This window comes from Rana temporaria, chromosome 3 (genome assembly GCF_905171775.1).
Source record: "Rana temporaria chromosome 3, aRanTem1.1, whole genome shotgun sequence".
In the NCBI taxonomy this organism is placed as follows: Eukaryota; Metazoa; Chordata; class Amphibia; order Anura; family Ranidae; genus Rana; species Rana temporaria.
In genome coordinates, this window is record NC_053491.1 from 225,396,625 (window position 1) to 225,420,938 (window position 24,314).

The 24,314-nt window shown below is 42.6% G+C and overlaps 1 protein-coding gene across 7 annotated transcripts in view; it reads right to left on the minus strand.

Moving 5' to 3' along the window:
- The window catches only part of BRD8 (bromodomain containing 8), a 77,356-nt gene that overhangs the window by 40,828 nt on the left and 12,214 nt on the right, over positions 1-24,314 (minus strand). For 3 of the 7 annotated variants that reach the window (XM_040344368.1, XM_040344373.1, XM_040344372.1), the window contains exons 8-20: positions 21,865-22,001; positions 21,567-21,785; positions 21,306-21,447; positions 20,843-21,019; positions 20,331-20,596; positions 10,513-10,905; positions 8,309-8,390; positions 8,194-8,231; positions 7,890-8,110; positions 6,795-6,887; positions 5,802-5,870; positions 3,443-3,620; positions 3,121-3,225 (exon numbers count right to left, since the gene is read on the minus strand). In XM_040344368.1, the coding sequence (XP_040200302.1) occupies positions 3,121-3,225; positions 3,443-3,620; positions 5,802-5,870; positions 6,795-6,887; positions 7,890-8,110; positions 8,194-8,231; positions 8,309-8,390; positions 10,513-10,905; positions 20,331-20,596; positions 20,843-21,019; positions 21,306-21,447; positions 21,567-21,785; positions 21,865-22,001 (2,120 nt within the window). The remainder of the gene's footprint in view (positions 1-3,120; positions 3,226-3,442; positions 3,621-5,801; positions 5,871-6,794; positions 6,888-7,889; positions 8,111-8,193; positions 8,232-8,308; positions 8,391-10,512; positions 10,906-20,330; positions 20,597-20,842; positions 21,020-21,305; positions 21,448-21,566; positions 21,786-21,864; positions 22,002-24,314) is intronic. The other 4 variants (XM_040344371.1, XM_040344374.1, XM_040344369.1 and 1 more) reach the window with 3 other exon arrangements.

A 24,314-nucleotide genomic window follows, 5' to 3' on the forward strand; every position in this document is an offset into this window, starting at 1 on the left:
TGAAGTTCCTCTTCATGTTCAGCTTTCTAGCAGAAGCCTGAAGGTATTTGGAAATGTTACTAATTCCATCTACCTTGACGAAGGCCCCTGTTCCAGCTGAAGAAAAACAGCCCCAAAGCATGATGCTGCCACCACCATGCTTCACTGTGGGTTTGGTATTCTTTTGGCGATTTACAGTGTTGTTTTTGCACCAAATTTTTTTGGGGAATTATGGCCAAAAAGTTCAAACTTTGTTTCATAAGACCATAACACATTTTGCCACGTGCTGTTTTTTGCAAAATGTAGCCAGGCATGGATGTTTTTCTTCGCAAGAAGAACTTAAGCAATCAGGAAAGACCTACTAGAACAGCTGAACTTTATTTGGTGTTAATCAGAGGCACTTTAAAATAATGGCAGGTGTGTACTGACGCCTATTTAACATGAGTTTGAATGCGATTGCTTAATTCTGAACACAGCTACATTCCCCCTAAAATGTCTGTTTGTACAGTTTATAGGTCACTTTAAAGGCGGAAAAAGTTCTGAAATTATTTATCTTTCTCTCATTCTTTTACATCACAAAAACCTTTAAAACGGGGATGTGTAGACTTTTTATATTCAGTGTAGCTATTTTTTTCTTTATTTAATAGATCTCTCTCTCTAGATCTATTTATTTTTTTTACACACTTTAGTTTGGTTTACATCTTTCTCCCCTGCAAGGTGAGAAAGATACAATATATATTTCTCTCCATTTTCTCCGGGTTGGGAGTAATGGAACTGCACAGGGCCCGATCATTGTGGTAGGTAGCCAATCAGAGTCCATCACATCGATCATGTGAATGGGAACTGGGAGTTCCAGGTCCCGATCACTGGTACGAGACCCAGGGCTCTTGGCGAGAAGGTCTCTGTGCTGGGAGTGTGCAGAGCGGCACGCTCCCTGCACTACATTTACTGTATATGTACAGGCGGCGTGTCAATGGGTTAAAACCAGGGTGTCCAGTCACTCAAAAATGTATCCTCCCGATCGCTAATCAATTGCCTACTTCAATTTTACAGCCCTGCTGTAAAGGCATGTCTAGAGTCTTTGTAAGATCACTGGTTTAAGGTAATTTACAGGGGAGTGCCAGTCTTGGCAAAAATAATAAAATAAATCAAAATCAGTAGATAAAATACAGTAGCTGCTGACTTTTTTTGTAGTAAAAGACTCCTACCAGCCCGGGATCTAGTGCTGACTTCAGCCTGCTCTTCGCCGGTCTTTGGGTCTCCAAAGCCACCATGTTGACTGTGCAAAGCTAGCTTCAACTTCCTGTGGGCTCACAGCTGGCTCTCGACTGCACATTCTGAATGGTCCCAGAGCCTCCCAGGACCTGCGACATGTCCAAGGAGGTTACAAACGTGGATGAGGGGGGATGGGTGGTAGGCACTTTCTCTTGGCTCGCCTAGGTGAGCCAAGTGGAAGTGGGAACGGGTGCCTGTCAAAACTAAAGTACCCGCTTCCTAAAAAAAAAGTTTACGAGGAGAATGGAGGAATAAACGGTACTTCCTCCTGTCAGGTGAAGTTCCGTTTTAAGCCTTAAAAGGAATTTCCAAGTCATCTTATAGACAGCTTGACCCGGGTCTTTCACCCTCTCCCCTGTCTGCTCCCTCTATAGATGATTATAAGCAAATACTTCCCCTGTCTATAAATACTATTGTAATGAAAGAAGGGGATAACAAGCACTACCAATGTCTAATGTTGTGGTGATCAACCAAAGCCATTTATTGCTAATTTGGTGAATCTAATGATGGACAAAATAGGTCCTTTCTAATACTCCTTTACCCACAGATTTCTGAGGAGGAACCACACTTAAATAAAACCACACTGCTAATGTTTGGCATGTTATGCAAATCGGATGCTGCAGTGGCTCAGAGGCATCTAGTGCTTGCTGATAATATTTAATATGACAATATCAGAGCTTAAAAAAGAAGATCAAAAACCAACTGCAAAATTATCATAGGATTTAAATACTTATTTTCTTTATCAAGAAGCAAGTTGCGATATAAATTTGTGCAGCTCTAAAGACCAGTGGGAGGTCACACCTGATTCCACAAAATCTAATGGCTCACCACTCTAGTACCTTCATGTTAAAGATAGCAGCAATATGGATATTTTGACAACTAATTTATGTTTAGGCTCTAATCAGTAAATATATGCTATGGAAGGCCTCTAGAGCAGTGGTTCTCAACCTTTCTAGTGCTGTGACCCCTTGATGGGGACCCCTAACAGTAAAATTATTTTCGTAGTGTGGGTTGTCAGCACCCAAGGTAAGAAAATGAATTTGCGCCCCCAACCCATGGACATTTAGCACTCCCTGAGTCCCTTCCACTCGTACAATATTAAAACCCCTTCTGGTCCATTTAAGGATGTACCACTCTTTCTCTTTGTACTCCTTACTTTCCCTTTTATCTCTCTCTCTATTATAATTTCTTGTTTTTCCCCCCCATCCCTCTCTCTAGCCATATTTATTGTTCTTTCTCTTCCTTTTTCTTTGTTGCTCCCCCTCTTTTCCTCTCCCTTACATTATTCCTTCTCTTACTCCTTGGTGGGGGGTGGAGGGAATGGGACGAGTAGCAGTGCTGGCGGGGGAGTTGGGGTTAGTGGCAATGTTGGGGGGAGTTCTGATCAGCCAACTGATCTTGCTCTTGATCAAGGTCACCTGCTGATCTGAGAACTGTAGTGGGGATTTTTAATGGCAACTATAATCACAAGTAGTGTTACTCACTGTGTCTCCGACTTTGTGGTGTTTCGTAGCAGTGACACCTATGCCAAAATCAAGAGATAGGGTCTCCTCCAGCCCCTCCCACTTCACATTCCTCACAGTCAGCAGACCTCTAGTCTCTGCCATGAACTGAATGGGCCCTTGCGAAGAGGCTGAGTGGGTGGCTGTGGGCTCCAGGAACAGCCCAGCTGGGTGGCCACAGGCTCCAGGGCCAGCCCTTTTGGGTGGCTGCAAAAAGGCTGGGAGAGCAGTGTGGGCTTCAGGAACAGCCCAGGATATGGTGACCCCTGGCAAATCATCATTCGACCCCCAGGTTGAGAACCACTGCTCTAGAGAATTAAAAGCACATATAGGAGCTGGCTCTTGCACATGTGGCAATTCGTACCTTTTCAGAGGCATCCTGCTTGCGTGTAGAATCTCGGCCCCTCAGGCTCTTAGCGCTTATTCCAGATTCGGATGTTTGCATAATCAGCTGCGTGGCCAAAAATTGCTATAAAACAAGAAAATATAATGTACAGGAAGGATCAAGTCACCATAGGCTTCAAATGCATTCAATGCCAAACCCAACCTTATGCATCACCAAAGAAACAAGTCATTTTCCACAGGCTGACAACAGTAAATTAAAAGTAAAAAAAAAAAGTTAATTAAAATTAAACTATGCAAAGAACAAAAGATTTATAGGCATATTTTAATAACCAAAGTCATACCTGAATTTGTTCCAATACATCCCTTTGCATTTCCACAGCCATATGATAGACGTCATGATCAGAGCTATTATACATCACAGCATTCTGGAACATAAGCATGATGTCTCTCTGAAACTCAGCTGTGGTTCGAATTATACCCGTCTCAATATTTTTCTTTATCGTGGAAAGATCCATAGGCCTTACAAAAAACAGAAACGAGAGAATTATTTTGCATTCATCAGATCTACTGTAGATAACATGTACATGTACGTCGTTCTCCGGTGCCCTCTGCCGCTTACCGGAGCCATCGGTTGCGGCAGAGGCGATCGTGTCTTGTTTGGTATGGAGACAAGTGAGGGGGAAGATGGCCCCCACCCGTCTCCATACCACTGCAGGGTGGAAGCGACGCCAAAAGTCACTTCCGACCACTGCGTAAAGAGACTTTTTTTTTTATTGCATTTTTAGTGTAAAAAAAAGTGTCACTTTTATTCCTATTACAAGTAATTTAAACATCCCTTGTAATAGAAAAAAAGCATGACAGGTCCTCCTAAATATGAGATCTTTTTGACCCCAAGCTCATATTTGAGAGGACCTGTGATGCTTTTTTTCCTATTACAAGGGATGTTTAGATTCCTTGTAACAGGAATAAAAGTGACACTTTATTTTTATAAAGAACATTGTAAAAGAAAAATTATAATAAAAAAAAAAAAAAAAAAAAAAAAAGATAAACACTTTTTTTTTTTTAAATGCGTCCCGTCAAGCTTGCGCGCAGAAGCAAGCGCTTATGCGAGCGGCGGCCGCAAATGAAAACAGTGTTTAAACCACACGTGACGTATCGCCGCTATCGTTACAGCGAGAGCAATCATTTTAGCCTTAGATCCCCTCTGTAACTCAAAACATGCAAACTGTAGAATTTTTAAGGGTAAAAGTTTATGGCCATTCCACGAGCTGGCGCAACTTTGAAGAATGACATGTTGGGTATCAATTTACTTGGCGTAACATTATCTTTCACAATATAACAAAAAAGAAAATTGGGCTAACTTTACGGTTGTCTTATTTTTTTAATTAAAAAAAGTATTTTTTTCCCCCCAAAAAAGTGCGCTTTTAAGACCGCTGCGTAATTATTGCAACGACCGTATTTTATTCTCTAGGGTGTTATATATGGATATATATAAATGTTTGTGGGTTTGAAGTAATTTTCTAGCAAAAAAAACAAAAAAAGTTTTTATCTTGTAAATACCAAATCTCAGAAAGAGGCTTGGTCCTTAAGTGGTTAAGAGTCCGAGTTAGGAGACAACATGTAAAATAGCTATAGCAAGTTTTTTTTCTGGCTGTGAATTAGGTCTCATCAATGCAAACAAAACAGGTATATGATATTAACCACTTAACCCCTGGACCATATTGCTGGTCAAAGACCAGAGCACTTTTTGCGATTCGGCACTGCGTCGCTTTAACTAACAAATTGCTCGGTCGTGCAACGTGGCTCCCAAACAAAATTTAAATTTTTGCTATAATAAATATCCCCCAAAAATATATAAAAAAAAAACTATATTTTTCCTCAGTTTAGGCAAATACGTATTCTACATATTTAAAAAAAAAATAAAAAAATCGCAATAAGCGTTGATTGGTTTGCGCAAAAGTTATAGCGCTTACAAAATAGGGGGTATTTTTATGGCATTTTTATTAATATTTTTTACTAGTAATGGCAGCGATGAGCGATTTTTTTTTTTGGTACTGCGACATTATGGCGGACACTTGACACATTTTTATAGCGATCAGTGCTATAAAAATGCATTGGACTACTATAAAAATGCCACTGGAAGAGAAGGGGTTAACACTAGGGGGCGGGGAAGGGGTCAAGTATGTTCCCTGGGTGTGTTCTAACTGTAGTGGGGGGGTGGCCTCACTAGGGGAAATGACTGATCTTCTGTTCATACATTGTATGAACAGAAGATCTGCATTTCTCTCCCTGACAGGACCGGGAGCTGTGTGTTTACACACACACACACACACACACACACAGCTCCCGGTCCCCGCTCTGTAACGAGCGATCGAATGTGCCCGGCAGCGATCGTGCACGTGCAAGGGAGTCGGGGGGCGTGCGCATGCGCCCCTAGTGGCCTGCGCGAGAGCCGACGTATAGCTAGGGGCTCTCGCGCAGGGGAGCCGACCTGCCGCCGTAAAATGACGGCGGCTGGTCGGCAAGTACTTAAAATCACATGGAAAATTTCACATAGCCTTCAGCCACCACTTAGCAACTCTGTCAATATATGAGGAACAACAATCTCCCATACACCCAATAAGAATGGCATTTTAAGACAAAAAGGTAAAAAACAAAAGCGATATTGATTATTGTAGTCAAATGAAGACTTGGTATTACCTTTGTACAATGCTGTGATAGCCAGGAGCAATGTCATCTGTTACAGGCTGCAGAAAGACATTGGCATACCTAGATATAAACAAATGATAAAAATATCAAAGCCATTACAGGTTACATAGGTTTAATGAAGTAACTTTGTTTCAAAGATGTACTTATTGCTTAACATCAACCAACTCTAAAACTATATTGTTATGTTCACCTCAGCTCCTATTCCTCCTAGAGCACAGGTGTCAAACACAAGGCCCACTGGCCGAATCCGGCCCTCCAGGCCATTTCATGTGGCCCTCGCACCTCTCCTGCAGGAGCGCTCCAGCCCTCCTCTGGACCTCCTCCAGACCCTGTACTTTCTGCTTTTAAGCAATGTATCCAGCTTCTTCCTAGCAGCAGCATAAGGTAAGGGGGATGCACTGTGATGTAAGGGAGAGTGGGGGACTCTACATTAGATGTCAAGAGCCACCCCACCATCAGAAGTTAAGGGGACATCTAATCTTACAGATACAACCGGCACTTTTGAGGGCAATCATAATGCCGATGCAGCCCACAATGAAATGGAGTTTGACATCCCTGGACTAGAGCAATGGTTTTCTGAAGATAACCACTTGTCAGGTGCTTGAACTGACTCCTTGTCTGCCTTTTCCTTGCACGGATATACACAGAGTGCAATTGGCTGATACCAGATCAAATTTAGGTACTAAAAATACTTGAATTTCAAACATATATTCTAGGACAAGTGACTTATGTTTAAATTGACCCTAGTATGTGGATGCATTCATAGAAGATCAGACCTTAGATTATAAGCATCCTGAGGGAAGGGACTGCTGTGAATGTACAATATGTAAGTGCTGTATACATGTTATACATTTATATCTCGTTAGTGTTCAGCTTTACCGTAACAACTTGTCTGTGCATTTGCCTTGACATGAAAACTTGACTCTTACATTTTCCTGCTCAAGAAAGATATTGAAAATACATTTAGACCTGGTAAATACTGACCTGTGATTGGCTGCTGCTCGCCACACCAACATTATAGCTTTTTTCCAAATCTTCTGAGCTTGGATAGCCTCTTGATCTTCACTACAGACAGAACTGAAAACACAGAATAAGAATTTTAAAACGCACATAATCTGCTAAAATAACTTAAATTTAAAAATAAACTCCACCTAAATTCCCTTTGAGCAGAGAAGAGTTAGAACCACCTGTTAACGTTTGGGTTTTGTATCTGGGAGATTTTCCCTCATTTGACAGGAAGCAAAGAAAAATCTTCCAAATGGGGACATTGAGTGCCATAAAAACTCAGAGGTTCTAACCCTATCCACTCTGCTAAATAAAGGATTATTGATGTGCATGCTTCTGCTGGAGAAATTCCTGCTCATGTCCTGTCAGAATGACAAAATATATGTTGAGGGGGATAACTCAAACAGGAACACCAACACAGGCTCTAACCCATCCCCCACCGTTTTAAAAATCTGAAAAAAAAAAAAAAAAAAATCTGGCTGCCGTTGCACTTTAAAGTGGAGTTCCACCCATAAATATAACATTACATCAGTAGTTTTAAAAAAATGTCATTAGTCCTTTACGAAATTTTTTTATTTATTTTTTTAGATGCCTTTAAAGTGTTGTTGCTAGGCAGAATAGTTAATCTTCCCACTTCCTGCACCTAGGTGCTTAAGCTTCCTAACCTACACCGCACAGACTCCTGGGAATGTAGTGGGTGTAACTTTCCAGGAGTCTGTGCACTCCCCAGTCTCAAAGAATCATGTGACTTGGACAACACAGGTGCTGAAACCTGATCTGACACTGCTTGTGCAGCACTGAGCATGTGCGACATCTGCAAGGCTGAAATCCAGGAAGTCATACAATCTGGCTTCATGATGCCCACACTTAAGATGGCCCCAGTCAATTTCTATTTTATAAAGTGTCTAAATGCTGTAACAACCTAACAAAACGGACCTTAGTTTACAGACTAACTTTACTAGAATACATTAAGCTTGTGTATTACAGGGGTATTTATATTTAAAAAGTGAAATTGTGGCCGGAACTCCGCTTTAACTGCCAACCTACATAATTTAGTCTGAAATTTTTACTTACAACTGAGAAGATGCTGGACTGCTAGGAATAGAATCAGCAAGAGTGTGGGATTGAAGCTGGGCATTATGAATACTAAAGCCATCATCACTCTCACTAATTGGTGGCTCATTGTCCACCTCAGACAGGTACTCTTCTCCAGCCTCTTCTTCCTTGGGCTCCTCTGGACTGCCAACTTCACTTGTGACATCTTCCTCCTCCTCTTCCTCCTCTGCTTGCGAGTCCTTCAGAGATAACATAACTTGCGTTAATACACGCCAAATTCAAAAAGAAATACTGAGCAAACTGTAGTAGAGCATCAAGATACCTTGTTACTGCTGGATATAGGTTCTGCTTTAACTGGTTCTGAAACAGAAACAGGAAATAAATAGCATCCTCTATTAAACACACACTACTCTAATAAATACAATTTTACAACATACCACTTAGCACTGGATTATCTTCAGATCCTTTATCTTCTTCACTAGGATATGCTTCATTTGGGTAATTCTCACACTGTGGTGTCTAAACACAGCACAAATTAGCAACAATTAGTAACAAGAACAACCACTGCACCCACTAACTGGGATTCTGTAAAATCCAACAATATATCTGCAAACAGGGGTCAATAAAAGTACCTATTTATGTAAATAAAAACACTATAATCTAGCCTTATCACTATCCAAACTTCCACTGCTGGCTAATTTATGTAATCCTTTAAAAAAATACTGCCAATTGTTACTTTTAGACATTTAGCCTAAAACTGCAGCTAACACACAATAGACGGCCCAGTAACATTGCAACAATGTCAAATACTGTATTGACCACCAACACTGAGGCCTAAAGTCTGAAGGGCAATAAAGTGGCCTTTGTTTGAAAAGTTTGGAGACCCTGTCTAGCACATGTTACACTTGTATTCAGTGTGTAAAATGTTCCAAGACTTCCACCTGATCGCAGGTGCAATGCTGTGCAGGCTCCTGTGGGAAAAAATAAATGCAAAAATATGTGCAATTGTTATTTTTCACTAAAGTATGTTACTCCAACATTTTATACTCCTGATATGTGTCTGTTGTACCATTGACTTGTGTTAAAAAGTATCCTGTTCTATTTGTATTCCTTCCTTTTTGTGAAATACCTGATAATCCTGCCAGTCCCCCGCTTTCTTTTTTTCAAACTGACTATGCCAACCATAGAAGCACATCCATCCCATCGTGGTCAGTTTTCTGACTGTGCCTGCCTGTCCGATGGCTTCTCGGCTCATTCATTGGATGATTGATAGCAGCGCAGCCATTGCCTCCCGCTGCAGTCAATCAAATCAATGACGTGGCGCCCCGGGCCGAGTGATAGTATCACGGGTAACGCGCCCGCAAGCTAACCCCCTTGGGAGAGCGCTTCCCAGAAGGGGGTTAGCTCTTGCAGGGAGGAGGAGAGACAGCCGCCGAGGGACCCCAGAAGACAAAGACCGGGGCCAAAACAAGCTGCACAGTGGAAGTATGAGAGATATAGAATATATATATATATATATATATATATATATATATATATATATATATATATATATATATATATATATATATATATATATATATATATATATATATATATATATATATATATATATATATATACACACACACACACACATACATATACATACACATACATACATACAATTTAGCTCTAAATATATATTTTAGGGCTCAAAATTTCAAGTCCTGAGCTGCTAGCCAGTCTCAAGGGTTACTCGCCACCAGTTAGTCTCAAGGGTTACTTGCCACCAGTTGCCCCACCCAGCCCGCCCCTGCCCCTAAACAAGCCCTCATAAATCTCATGAAATTACACTTAAATGTTTTATGCAGAATTAAGTTATAAAAATAAATATTAACAACAACAACTGTATCCGTGTCCACCAAATGCAGCCCGTGTCCACCAAATGCAGCCTACCTGGTTCCTGTGTGCAGGGGAGGAGAGGAACAGGAGAGCCGCCCAGGTGATCAGAGCGCAGCGCCGGGAACACAGGATAACAGTTTTCATTTTACTTGCCGTGTTTCCGCCACTCAACGTCATTCAACCCCGCCCCTAGCCGGGGAACTTTGATTGATAGATGACTCGTCACCAGGATTTGACGGGTAATCTGTCTATCAACGTTCCGGGACCAGGAGGCGAGGCTGGATCTGATATCGAGCGGCGGGGAACACGGCAATTAAAATGAAAACCATTATGCTGTGTTCCCCGCGCTGCGCTCTAAACACCCAGGCGGCTCTCTCTCTTCCCCCTCAGCGGTCACTGGGAGAAGGACTCCATTCCACATAGGCAGCCGGCGGTGCTTGCCCCCCGGCTCCCAGGCAGCCCTTCCTCGCCAGACCTCAAAATCCACTCGCAAAAGAGCATTTTTAGAGAATATATATATATATATATATATATATATATATACATATATACATACATACATATACATATACATATACATACACACACACACACACACACACACACAAAAGGAACCTTTACAACCCTTAAAAAAAAAAGGGGGGGTCTCAGACACAGATGTCTATTTTAAACTAAATGAGTTGTTTTACAATGTGAAGGCTCTACTTCAGTAAAAGCTGAACTTCGCCTTTACTAGTTTCTCGATTTGGAAAAATACCTCAGTTTTAAGCTGGTGATCTTCTTCCTCTTCTTTAATTGTCTCATTTGAAGTGGTCCCTCTCACCTCATCTTCAGGCTTTTCAAGCTGAAAGGTAGCGCGAGGAGTAATTGAGGTCACCTCTGACTGGGCAGGCTGGACTTCAGACTCAGGAGGTTCTGATTTTATTTCAGGAGTCATTTCCATGATATTCATTAGTGTATCTGTCTGGACACAGGTTGGATCTTTGGGCCTTGGTATAAGAGACTGTGCAATGCTCTCCGATTTTGCTGAATGATCTTGGACAGGCTGATCCCAAGGCCCAGAAAGCGTTTGGGCGTCATCATTCTCTTCACAAAATGAGAGGGCTGCCTCCACTGCAGCTACATCTAGAACCTCAGGATGGTCATCCACCTGTTACAGATAGAAAACAAGCCATTCACAAACACAAAACGAGTAATTTTTACAAGTAATTTGTGAACTATGGTCCCACAAAGACACGTTACCAGTACAGTCTTAAAAAAAAAAAAAAAAAAAAAAAAAAATCCTCAAATACATAAGTGAAACATGCATAAATAATACCCGAGGACTGAATGAAAGGCATCAAACAGATTATTCCTGCCACACTGACAGCGTGGATGGATTTGGACTCCCTTGACTGTCCAATTACCCAAATACCTGCATCTGGTTGGCATTCACCCAACAATGTTATGACAGACTATTTTTTTTATTTTAATATTTCAGGAAATTACAGACTCCATAGACAAAAGTCAAACAAACAATAAATGGAGTTGTTGAACAAAGCGGTGCTGGCAGGGCCACTCACTGCTCGCATTTCAGCGAGCAGTAAATGACAGGCTTAAGATTAATGCTGGCCATAGAGGATTCCTCCAGTCTTTAGATTAAAGATAGCTATAGAATAATCCTTCCCACTGGGGCATTGTATTCGTCCCACTGTCAGAATACACTGATCAAGGGAAGCTGAACAGTCTAAATTTCAATCTAGGGCAAGCTTTAACCATCCGATAAGAAATTACTCTCTGCTTTAATTAACCCCGTTAACACTAAATGCGACTTTGAAATCGTGCTACTTCACTTGAAGTAGCACAATTTCAAAGACGCAGGCCAGTGTGGTTTAAGGTGCAACAGATGTCTATGCAAGTCCTGAAATTGCAAAAAATAGTGCAAGAACCTTTTTCCCAAATCAGTGCAGCACTGCTAAGTCAGAGTCGCACCGATTTATAACGTTTCAATTTCCGACAATAGGGTGCGACTTGTCAAGCGATTTGGAATTGTCAAATTGCATGACAAGCCGCACTTGTGTGAATGGAGGCTTAAAGCAGAGTTCCACCTCCCCCTCCAAAATTGAAATACACATACTGTAGCGGCTGACTTTTAATATTAGGACACTTACCTGTCCTGGAGTCCAGCAGTGTCAGAACTGCAGCCGATGTTTCCATCGGTTGTCAAATGCTGCTGCTGCCACCATTGCCGGTAAGGGAACCCGGCAGTGAAGCATTACGGCTTCACAGCCGGGGGCCGAACTCCTGATGTACCTCGTCGTGGCGAGGTCCAACGGAAGTGGGGGCAGGGTGAGAGTAGATTTTAGACAACAAGGAAAGTTGTTTGCAGCCCACACTATCCAAGAGATGTTATATAACACTGTTTCTATGTGTACACCTCTTCTGTTTTACATAGAGCCCTATTGAACACGTCTTGGCAGCAAAAATTAGATTTTTCCAACAACTTACCTGTAAAATCACTTTCTTGGAGTACATCAATGGACACAGAGCAGCCATAATAAATTACTGTGTTTTAGACACCACTTATAGGTGAACGGACACTGGCAGACCAATCAAACAGGAAGTCCTACTCTATATAACCCCTCCTACACAGGCAGTACCTCAGTTTTGTAGCAAAGCAATGAATAGCGCAAAAAAGATGCGATGTACTCAAAGAAAATTGTATTTATCCTACAGCTCACCTGTAAAATCCTTTTTTCTTGAACATACATCACAGGACACAGAGCAGCCATAATAATAATTATTATGTGGGATGTCCTAGAAATGCCCCTGAGAGGGAGACACAATCAAAGAAACTGCCACCTAAGAAGGACATATTTTGCTGACAGTAACATACTGTGGCCAAAGCAGTATCCTCCATGGCTTAGATATCCATCTGGTAAAATCTTGTAAATGTATGAACCAAAGACCATGTAGTGGCCTTAAAAACCAGAGCCACTGACAACTGATGGCCTAATGCCGCGTACAGACGATCGGACATTCCGACAACAAAACCGTGGACTTTTTTCCGACGGATGTTGGCTCAAACTTGTCTTGCATACACACGGTCACACAAATGTTGTCGGAAATTGCAAACGTCAACAACGCAGCAACATACAACACGAATGTCGAGCCCAGAAAAATGAAGTTCAATAGCCAGTGCGGCTCCACTGCTTGATTCCGAAAATGCGTGGAATTTTGTGCGTTGGAATTGTGTACACACGTTCGGAATTTCCAACAAGTGACAATTAGTGCCACCTGCCAGTGCTAACCAGTACCACCTGCCAGTGCCATCCAGTGCCACCTATCAGTGCCACCTGCCAGAGCAATAGAGTGCCATCTGCCCAAAAAAAATAATAATAATAATAATAATAATAATCATCGGCATCATATCGGCCGCCCCAATTTCTAAATATCGGCATCGGCCAGAGAAAAACCCATATCAGTCGCCCTCTAGCCTACACACAGTCGGAATTTCCAACAAAAAGTTCCCATTGAACATTTGTTGTCCGAAATTCCAAACATGTGTACGCAACATTTAGATGCCCCACACACACACACCTGGTAGCGAGTACTCTCATCAAAAAGGGGTGGGGACCTTGCCCTTTCAAGTCATTGGCTTGAATAATTAACTGGCAGATCCAATGAAAAAATTGTTAACTTGAATGCCTCCTGTCCTTCCTGGGATCTGCTGGCAGCACAAACCAAGATTCCTGACCTGCGCTGACAATTCAAGTAAATCCTGACCACCTGAACTACCTCCAGAATATGCAGTGATCTTACTCCTGCCAACTGAGGATTAGAAAAGAAGACACTGTCCTGATTCAAGTGGAGACTAGAAACCACTCTAGACAATTAAGATGGATGAGGACACATCACCTTATGATGTAAGACACAGGAACAGCTCCTTGCATGAAAGAGCGATCAGCTTACACTCCAAGACCAGAGCGATTGCTCGGCTTCGGCTGCCGACATCGCAGGCTTCCTGGACAGGTAAGTGTCCATATTAAAAGTCAGCAGCTACAGTGTTTGTAGCTGCTGACTTTTAATTATTTTTTGTTTTTAAGCCAGACCTCCACTTTAAGGCCAAATCTCCTTTCCCTTACCGATTGGAGAAATGAAAAAAACTCCCACTCATAGCTGTGAGTGCCTCTACCTGGCTTCACCCCAGCCATAAAATATTTTCAAGTCTTGTAATGAAGTTCCCCTGAACCCGGCTTCGAGGCTCTCAATAGTGCAGAGATAATAGGATCCAAGATCATTAGGTCCAGCTGGACTGGAAGTGTCCAAGGCTATGTCAGTGTACAAAGCCCTCCTGGGCTTATTTGGCTAACACGATTATTAGTGTTACTACCTCCCGGATTCAATTAAGCTGCAGTAGTTGTAGTAGAAACCTCCCTATCATTACTCTATACGTGGAATATGTACAAGTGACAAGAGACAACACCTGTTCTGACCCAGGCAGAAAGTGGTTCACTCAATATATGCCACCATAGAGGCATTGTTGGATTGAATCTACAACTGATTTGTTCAATAATCCAGAGCCAGGTGTACTGGCCAAAAGTTTCAAGATATTGCAGGGCAGTATTCTCTCTTGTGGAGATCAAGTCCACTGAACTGTAGTCACCTTCAAACCAACTGGAGAGTTTAGCACTAGTGGTTATCTTCCAAACTCATGAAAGGAAGAATTTCACCTTCTCCAGATTCCGAACCATCAACCACCAATTTGAGCTCTGCAATACCCCAGAAACAGAGCCCTCTGGCCCAATGCTTGGATCCTCATGTTCCAGACAGAGAGAATGTTCATCTACATAAGACCTGAAAGTAGGACTGTACGTAGAAATGTATCAAAGGAAAAACTGGAACTGACCGTTTCCTGAACAGAGATCATTGAGGTACACCGAGATTGGCACCCCTGCGTTTTCAGCACTGGGGCTGGGAGATTTGTGAACCCTCATAGCTGTGGCCAGCCCGAAGAGCAGAGTCACAAAAATAAAAAAAGACGACTTTGCACTGCAATTGCAGAAACCCTTGATGAGCCTGGAAAAAAGCGGGAGATGAAGACATACATCATTGATGACTATAGACCCTAAAAATCTACCTCTCGCAGGAGAGGTCAACACTAAATGGACAGATCTAAAACACAAGAATGTCCAGCAGCTTAAGATCTAAGCTAGACCTTATGTCCCCCATTTGGTTTTGCGACCACTACAGGTTGAGTTTTTTTTTTTAAATAACGAGCTCATACTTTGTGCTCCAAGAGTCAAATGCAAGCCAAAAAACTGACTACTCTGTGGTAGACCCAGAAGGCCCAAAAAGGCGTACCTAACCTATAGGGTTGTCCCGATACCACTTTAAGACCGAGTACAAGTACCGATACTTTTTTTTTATCTCATGCGACAGCGGCACATGTGTCAGTAGTTTTTTTTTTATATCTCTAACAACTTGTTTAAAAATTTTTTTTTTTTACATTTTTTTTTTATTTATAATGCTTTCATTTTTTAAATGGGGGGGGGGGTGGACTGTGTCAGTGTTTTTTTATTTTATTTTCTACAATAATGTTTTTTATTTTTTCAGCCCTGTTGGGCGGGCTTTGGTGAGATATCAAGGGTCTTAACAGACCTCTGAAATCTTCCCTTTGAGACAGAGAAAGGGACTAGTAGGGACACATGTTCCCCAGTCCCTTTCTCAGCAGCATCAGCTGCACTGAAAATGAATGGATAGAAGACAGCCGCTTCTCTTCATTTATAAACTGAAACATTGTAATCACAGTTTACGATGTTTCAGTTATGTGAATAGACAGAGTCAGTGATCACGGACTCAGTCCATTCGGAGCAGTAAGGAGCCGGATTTACCGGCTCCTACCCCGCTCTCCATCCTGACATTTCCAGGGGGTGGAGGAGGAGCACGGAAGGGGAGAGATACACGGCGGGATACACGGAGGGAGAGAGAAACACGGGGGGGGGGGGGGGGGACATGGAGGGAGGGAGACTGCAGCAAAACGGAGGGGGGATGGAGGAGGACACGGGACAGTCAGCGGTGATCGTGTGTGGGGGAGTTACAAGCACCGATCACCGCTGATTTTAAAGCAGCTGAAAGCCGCGCGGGCGGGGGAGGGCGAAGAGAGAAGCGGAGAAATTACTTTTAAATCTATACAGCGGTGATCGGTGCTTGTAACTTCCCTACGCACTGATCACCGCCAACAGTACAAGTATCGGGTGAAGCATCAGGAGCAAATGCTTGGTATCGGTCCCGATATCAATACTAGTATCGGTGTCAGGACAACCCTACCCTACCAAGCTTCTGCCGGCGAAAGATTGAGCAAACCACCTCAGAGACTGCACTAAGATCTACTGGCCTGAGATACTCTCAACACACAGCAGCCTCAGATGCCTTCCACACACAGGTGGGGGAAAGCTTACAGCATCTGGTATTCCCAGGCAGTCTCCTATCCATATACTAACCAGACTGGATCCTGCTTATGCTTCAATCAACAGAGATCAGGCATGATCAAGGTGAAGCGTCCGCAGTCCATCTGATAAAAAATGAATGCGTCGGGAAACACTGCAATGCCAAAAAAAAACACCACAGTGGCTCAGATGCACCTGACACCACTGTCCATCGGGAGATGTGGACACCACCAGATCACTGAACCCGAGAGCGGTGCACCTGCCTCTCCCGGCTGCCTCTTTTTTGGAACCATTTAACTGGTATATTAGGTAAATAACGTAGCAACTATATTAGCCAACCTAATACACAGTCCTCCAAAGGATGCAGGCCTAAAACAATGTTGGTTTATCTCTATGCAACCCCTTATGTATGCAAGTATGCAGGTACCCAGTTATGTAGGTACCTAGGTATGCAAACATGCAGGTATACAAGTATTCTTGCTTTTCATGCATTTATGTATGCAGTGCAAAGCAAATAGGCACATATGCATGCATCCCAAGGCACATAGGCACATATGTATGTAGTCCTAGGCAAATAAGCACACATGTATGCAGTTTAAACCAAGCATATACATATGTCGTACAAATGAAAATAAGCCAACGTGCTTTTAAGCAATATGCATTTATGGAAGCATGCATGTGCTTATTTAAAAAGTGTTTAGGCAAAAAACACAAAAGCGCATGTCTATGCAAACATACGCTTATGCAACACGTGCCCATGGGAACATGCAATAAGCAAGCTTGCATTTATGAAACGTGTTATTGCAACACGTATCTATGCAAACATGTATCTATGTAAACATAAGTTTTCGCAAACGTGTCCATGCGTCTACACAACATGCATCCATGCAAACACATATTTATGCAATATGCATACATTTATGTACACGTCTATGAAAACCTGCGTCTATGCAACACGCGCTTATACAAGCTTGTGTTCACGCGAGCAAACAAGCACGCACATGTCTATGCAAACATGTGCCTATGCAAGCATTATGAAACATGTATACTATTGCTGCACCTGGGCCCATACTAGTTTTGCAAGATTAGCCAAGTACATTGACATCCAATTCAGCCTCTATGCTGCTTCAAAAAGCCTAAAACTAAGCTCCTGCAGACCAAAATGCATAAAGCCGGCACATCCAGCATACACCTTGCTGGTACTCCGAGGATGGCCATACACGGCTATATCATCTTACATGGCAACTATTTCAAATTGAGCAATTATCTCTTTTAGTTTTAAAATGTATTAACTAATCTTTGTGCTGACTGCAATTTCAGCTGATTAACTTACCACAAAAATGCCACATTGTATTCATATACCTTTTTATGTCGACTGCTACCGCCTGAAAATCCTTGTTTGGAGGATACAGTTGATACGTAGCAGTGTAAACCAGTGATTTGCCTAATGCATTTTTTACGCTTCCGATACAAAGACTAAATATGTATACACGGCCTACACAGAGTACCGTTGCATATATACGCGTTATGCACCTTATTTATAGCATATATTTTTTGTGCATGCTCTGTGCCTTATCTATAGTACATATTTTTGCCTTATACCTATGTATTTCTCTTTTTATTGCCCAGCCTGTGCTGGGTTATTTTTTACAATCAGTGTTTCAATTCGGCACCCTCGGTCATTTTCACAATAACAACTTGTGCCGTGAGTAAGTTTCTAAAGCTATTGTGTCACTTTGGTCTATGGTGTCCACCTGTTATTCAGTAATTTATTGAGTAATTTGTAAATTATTATGTTATAGCTTGGTCTTTGTGTGCCCTCTGAGGTCGCACCACGCTCCTGGTGTCTTCTGCAATGCCTCATTGGCTCCTGTTCGGAGGTACCGGGAGACTGTTCTGGGTAAGCAATGATATGGCTAAACATGGCAAACAACAATATTCATTTATCATTTAAATATTTGTTTCTGGCTCTGTATGGCATTATTATATACCATTATAGTATATTGTATGCTTTCTTTTCTAAACAGTGACTGTTAAAACAAATCCCACGAGGAAGCCCCTGGTGGCGAAACATGTCGGGATACTTACTTCTTTTGTGAAAAGAAAAAGAAAACAATTCTATGTGTGACACACAATAAAACAAGTTGTTTTTGGTTCTTTTTTTCTTTCAAATAACAACCTTTAACTTTGTACAAATAAAAATGTGTAAACCTTATGGTACCCTAAAAATCCCCCCCAAAAAACTTCCCTGTATATACACTTTCCATTCAGAGATGTTGGTGCATTTTTTAATTTGTCATTAACCCACATCACAACCCATTCCCATTCTGGAGACACATTTCACAGATGCCCATGTTCTTGCAAACGTGCTTATGCCACATGTGTTTATTCAAACATGCATTTAAGCAACAAGTTTGAAAGCATGTATAACTATGCTGCACCTGCCCAACTGCACTTGGCCCCATGCTAGTTTTGCAGGATTAGCCAAGCACATATGCATCCCATGCAGCCTTTATTCTGCTTCAGAGCAGCCTAAAAGTATGCTCCTGCAGACCAGATGCACCATTATTCTGGACACAACACACAGTACAAGGATAGGGGGTGTATCGACTTACAGTTGTACAGGCCCCCCGGATTAAGCAGTAAGTATGCAGTATATAATCATGACTTGTCTGCCCACACATTTCTCCCATAGTAAAAACTCACACTTCATTAGTATTCATGGGCTGCTGTTATGGCTCAAGAGGCCCTGCAGAACCTGCCGTCCACATGGTAAACGTGGCCGCCCCTCCACTTCCTGCTTATATAGAAAAATAGGCCATACTGATCAAGCCTGCGCCCTCTAGTGGCTGGAGGAGAAACAGCAGCCCACACTCCTAAAAAGTACACAGATCATGTTTAAACAGCACACTGCTCCTGTGGCCACTGAGAGAAGACCAGACAGATTTCTCCCATTTTTTTTTTTAACCGCTTGCTGCCCACCCACCGTAAACTGACGAATGGACTGTGTGGCACTCGTTCTGGGAGGATGTCATATGATGGCGCCCCAGAACGGCAGCTATCATGTGGGGGCGCGCATCGATCGTGGCCGCGCCGTGTTGCTAGGACACGGTGCGACCTAGATCTCTGTAAAGAGCCGTGGCTCTTTAACCATGTGATTGGCTGTGTCCAATCACAGCCGGTCACATGTAAATACATCAGTGTCATGAATCAGCTCTCCTCACGCCAACAGTGAGTGGCGAGGAGTGCTGATGAGCAGCATCTCCTCACAGAGGAGACCTGGGCAGGTAATCAGTGCCTTGATTACAGGAAAACCCCAGCAGTGCCACCTATCAGTGCCCACCAGTGCAGCACATTAGTGCCTCCTCATCTGTGCGACAGCGCTGAAAGCTAAAAATGGCCTGGGAAGGGGATGAAAGTGCCCTGTATTGAGGTGGTAAAAAAAAAAAATAAAAAAAAAAAAAGAAGGGCAAACTGCAAAATGCAGACTTACCATTCCTGCTGCGGGACGAGTCTAACAAAAGTCCGGCCTTCACCCATCACGGCGGGCTTTGTCATAAAACACTTTCAGGGACTGGGTCCCCCTTAATCTGGGGTCCACTCCCCTGGACCTGTATAACACCCTTCAGGAAAGCACCTTGGTCAGATCAAACACTGCACAGGGTTCCATTACGCAGGGTCCAGCGCCGTAAGGCTGCATTACAAGCAAACATCAAGGAATCTGGTCTCTCCAATGAGGCTTGAGTACCATCTATTTTAGATGACAGCTTTTACAAATGGATCCGATTGAAGTCCACGATTCTTAATGGAACCATCTAGACATCCAAGTATGCTCCAAGAGCACATGTATCACATCAGTGACCACCACCTTACAGACACTGTTGAAAAAAACAGGTACTTCCTGTGTAGGAGGGGTTATATAGGGGAGGACTTCCTATTTGTTTGGTCTGCCAGCGTTCATTCACCTATAGGTGGCGTATAACCCACATAGTAATTATTATGGCTGCTCTGTGTCCCATGATGTACGATAAAGAAATAAAAAGTACCTTGGCACTTGGAAAAGAATAGCTCTGCCTGTGCTACTAAAACATAACCTATGAATTATCTTCACACACTATATCACTATCAGTGAGTGCATGTTGTTTACCTTGTCTTCAATTATTGCAATAATATCACCAACAGTTTCGAAGTCTAATTCCTCCCCAGTGTAGGATACAGCAATGTCCATCTTTTCTGCTAGGTCCAAATCTCCCTTGCTCTCAGATGATTCGTCCTTAGTTTGCATGCTTCCATCACTACTTGCCAAGCATTCTTTATTGATGGAGTCTATGATCATAGAAATGTCACTGCTATCCATGGACACGGTTACAGTGTGTTGATCGGAGGTAGAGTCGTTATCCTCCTGTTGGGCCACTGTAGTGTCAAACAAGATTCATCTTAGAAGCTTCCAGTGATAACTATTTCCAAAAACATGTCCCATGTAAAATCCAACTAAAATCATCCAAGCTAAATTTATTATTATGAGCTAAAGATGCACCCACTCTTATAATGTCTAAGAGAAGAAATTACGTATGACAAGGATTGATAATTATAGCTACTTCCTCCCTTTAGTGTAAAGCACATCATAAGACAAGCAGGAAGCCCAAGGCAAAGAGTTACCTGGGACAGCTGCAGTCATTGGCAGGGCTGACATCATAATAATGGTAGCCTGGGATTCTATAGGGGTCAGCAAAGATTTAGACGGAGATTCACTTGCAGCAGGAGCAGAGAAGGAAGCGAGAGATGTAGCGAAGTGTGCAGGACCAGCTTCTAGAAGCCGGGAAAGAGTGGGAGCACCTAACAGATCAAGAACAGGACGGGAAAACAGAACAACACAAGAGGCCAGGGACAGAAGAACGTAAAAACAAGGAAGGAAAAAAGGAAAAAAGGAAAGAAAAGGGGTCAATGAACAGTGTGGTGAACATAAGAGTACGGAACCAAGTGAAAGGAGAGAAGGGGATTCATAAAAAAGAAAATAAGTTGATAAAGATCTATTATGAGTTATGAGACAGAAATAAATTAATATATTTAGATAGTGGATATCTGTTTCCCCACTTCCCAAATCTGCAGGTGGACCACATACCCGATGCTGCTGGAGATGCAGGTATTGTGCCTGGAACAGGGTGCATCTCACCTCCATGCAGATTGGGGAGAACTCCAACATCCATTAGGACACTTGATCCAGAAATATGATTAGACGCTAAAGCCATTTCCCCTTCATTGACCTGTAAGTAAACAAATAGATATGGCAAGAAACTTGACTACTAGTGGAGTTTCCTCCCTAAGCATAACTATGGGTAGTGTTGGGGCACCCTCTGTGAGGACCAGGGAGGGGGTTCCGTACCAGACAGGGACTCGTGGGCAACAGACTGCCTTTCTTCAGAAGCTCCGATAACAGCGGGGAGGGGGGCGGAGTTGCTTTCTGTCCCGTCTTTTTCTGGGGAGAGTCGTCCATCACAGGGGTCAACGGGGATTCCAAAGGGGCAGGAAGAGGAGGAGGGGTATCAGGAATGCCAATGAAGGAGGAGGAGACTGGGGTGCTTGGTAAAGACCCCACACTTACCTGTAAAGAAAAGATGTAATTAAACATTGAAGTTGTAAATATAATACATGCTCAAAAACCCTGTTTCCAGAGTTCTTACCCCCACACTTCCCTCCTCTGTGCTGCTTGGTGTCAGGTCTCCAAGGCCAAACTCTCCACCGGGAGATGATGAGCCAACAGACGAACGGCCTATTGCAGTTGAAGATCTTCGAGGAATGTTCTTAGCTGCCTGGCGAGCTGGGATAAAAAACACAGACCACATTACTGAACCTGTATGAAAATATACTGTGCATGCATGGTAGCCTCACACAGCTTGCACCTTTATAATCCAAATCAGCAATGGCAGCTTTGCAAAGTTTTTATCCTTAACATTAAAGGATAATTTCTCCTTTGGGAACATGTTATATGTTCTACCCATTTTTAAGGGTGGAACATATAACATGTTCCCACTCCTGCAGCATCTCCCAGATGCGCTGAATCTAGTGACCCCAAGCAGGGGGATCTTCTTCCCTTGCTCGCTGTCACCATTTAAAAAAAATGCAGCCGCTTCGTTCATTCAGAGTTTTGTGAATAGGAAACTACAAGTACCAACAGCCTTTGCGGCTGTCAGGTTAACTACCATGGAGATGTTGAGCGCCCTATGTAGTTTGTTATCTCTTCCTGCGAGTGTGCAACTGCCTGCTTGTATGAGGTACAAGCAGACAGATACACTGACAAGCCTGTGTGCTGCACAGCACCCATGATCTGTTGGTTACAGGTGCCATGCTCTCCAGTCTCCTAGTTAAATGAAATAATAAATGCACATTTTTTCACTTGCAAAAAGATGTGCATTTTTTTTATTTTTTAAATAAGGTGAACTTAAATTACAATGTGGCCTGTGTGTCAACCGTATATGCTTTAAAAAGGTTTTTAAAATCATATACAGTCCCCCCCCCCCCCCCACAAAACTGGAGTTGCCCTTCAAATAAACAGACTAACCAGCCTAAATGATGCAATGTAGACCTTTTATTTGCCAACTGGATATAGTTTAGTGTAAGATATGAAGGACACTTCTTTGGGTCATGCAAATTACACACACAAAAAAAACAAAAACGGTTAACTGGAGAAAGTGATGAGATCTATAGGACCATTAACCTATTTATATGTACCACTTAAGGACCCATTCACGCCGATATACGTCGGCAGAATGGCACGGCTGGGCACATCAACGTACCTGTACGTTGCCCTTTAAGCCCAGCCGTGGGGTCGCCGGCGCGTGCACGCGACCCGGTCCGAAGCTCTGCGGGACTCGATCGCCGCTGGAGTCCCGCAAACGGTCCCCGGAGCTGAAGAACGGGGAGAGCTGTGTGTAAACACAGCTTCCACGTTCTTCACTGTGGCGGCGTCATTGATCGCGTGTTCCCTTTTATAGGGAAACACAATCAATGATGTCACACCTACGGCCACACCCCCCTACAGTTAGAAACAGAGATGAGGTCACACTTAACCCCTTCAGGCCCCCTTGTGGTTAACTCCCAAACTGCAATTGTCATTTTCACAGTAAATAATGATTTTTTTTGCTGTGAAAATGACAATGGTCCCAAAAATGTCCGAAGTGTCCGCCATAATGTCGCAGTCACGAAAAAATAAAATAAAAAAAAATAAATCGCTGATCACCGCCATTAGTAGTAAAAAATAAATAATTAATAAAAATGCTAAAAAATATTGCATTTTTTTCAAAATTGTCGCTCTATTTTTGTTTATAGCGCAAAAAATAAAAACTGCAGAGGTGATCAAATACCACCAAAAGAAAGCTCTATTTGTGGGGAAAAAAAGGACGCCAATTTTGTTTGGGAGCCACGACCCCGCAATTGTCAGTTAATGCGATGCAGTGTCGAATCGCAAAAACTGGCCAGGTCCTTTAGCTGCCTAAAGGTCCGGGTCTTAAGTGGTTAAACCACAAAATAAACCAGCAAATGCAGAGCTACAAAAGTGACCTTGGCCATAACCATTTTATTTTCTTTATATAAATGTCTTTCCAAAAAACACTAAAGGGGACAACCTTGTTGAAAAGGGAAAATGGGCCTTTTTGTGTCTCATCACAAAAAGGCCCAGTCTTCCTGGCTTTAGACCTTAATCCCTTCATGACAAAGGTAAAACATATCAACAATGATACCAGTTTGCAACTTTGGCATGCATTTGTAAAACTGTGATAATTAGAGAGATATCCATCTATCTATCTATCTATCTATCTATCCATCCATCTATCTATCTATATATTGGGGGGGGAAAAAGCTGCGCTGCAATACATTAATGAATCAGAAAAAAAAAGTATGAAAGACAAAACATCAAAGTGAATTGATAATTATCAATTCACTTTGATGTTTTGTCTTTCATACATCTTTGTCTTTCATACACAAGCTCACAGGTTGTCAGGGAAGCGTTCCTCGGCAGCTGACACCGCGTACAGCACCATGGGAGAATTAGCAGGGGAATCAGTGATGGATGGAGACACACTGTCAAGCAAGTGACACACCGTTTCACACCATTTCAGAGAATGGGGCCTCCTTT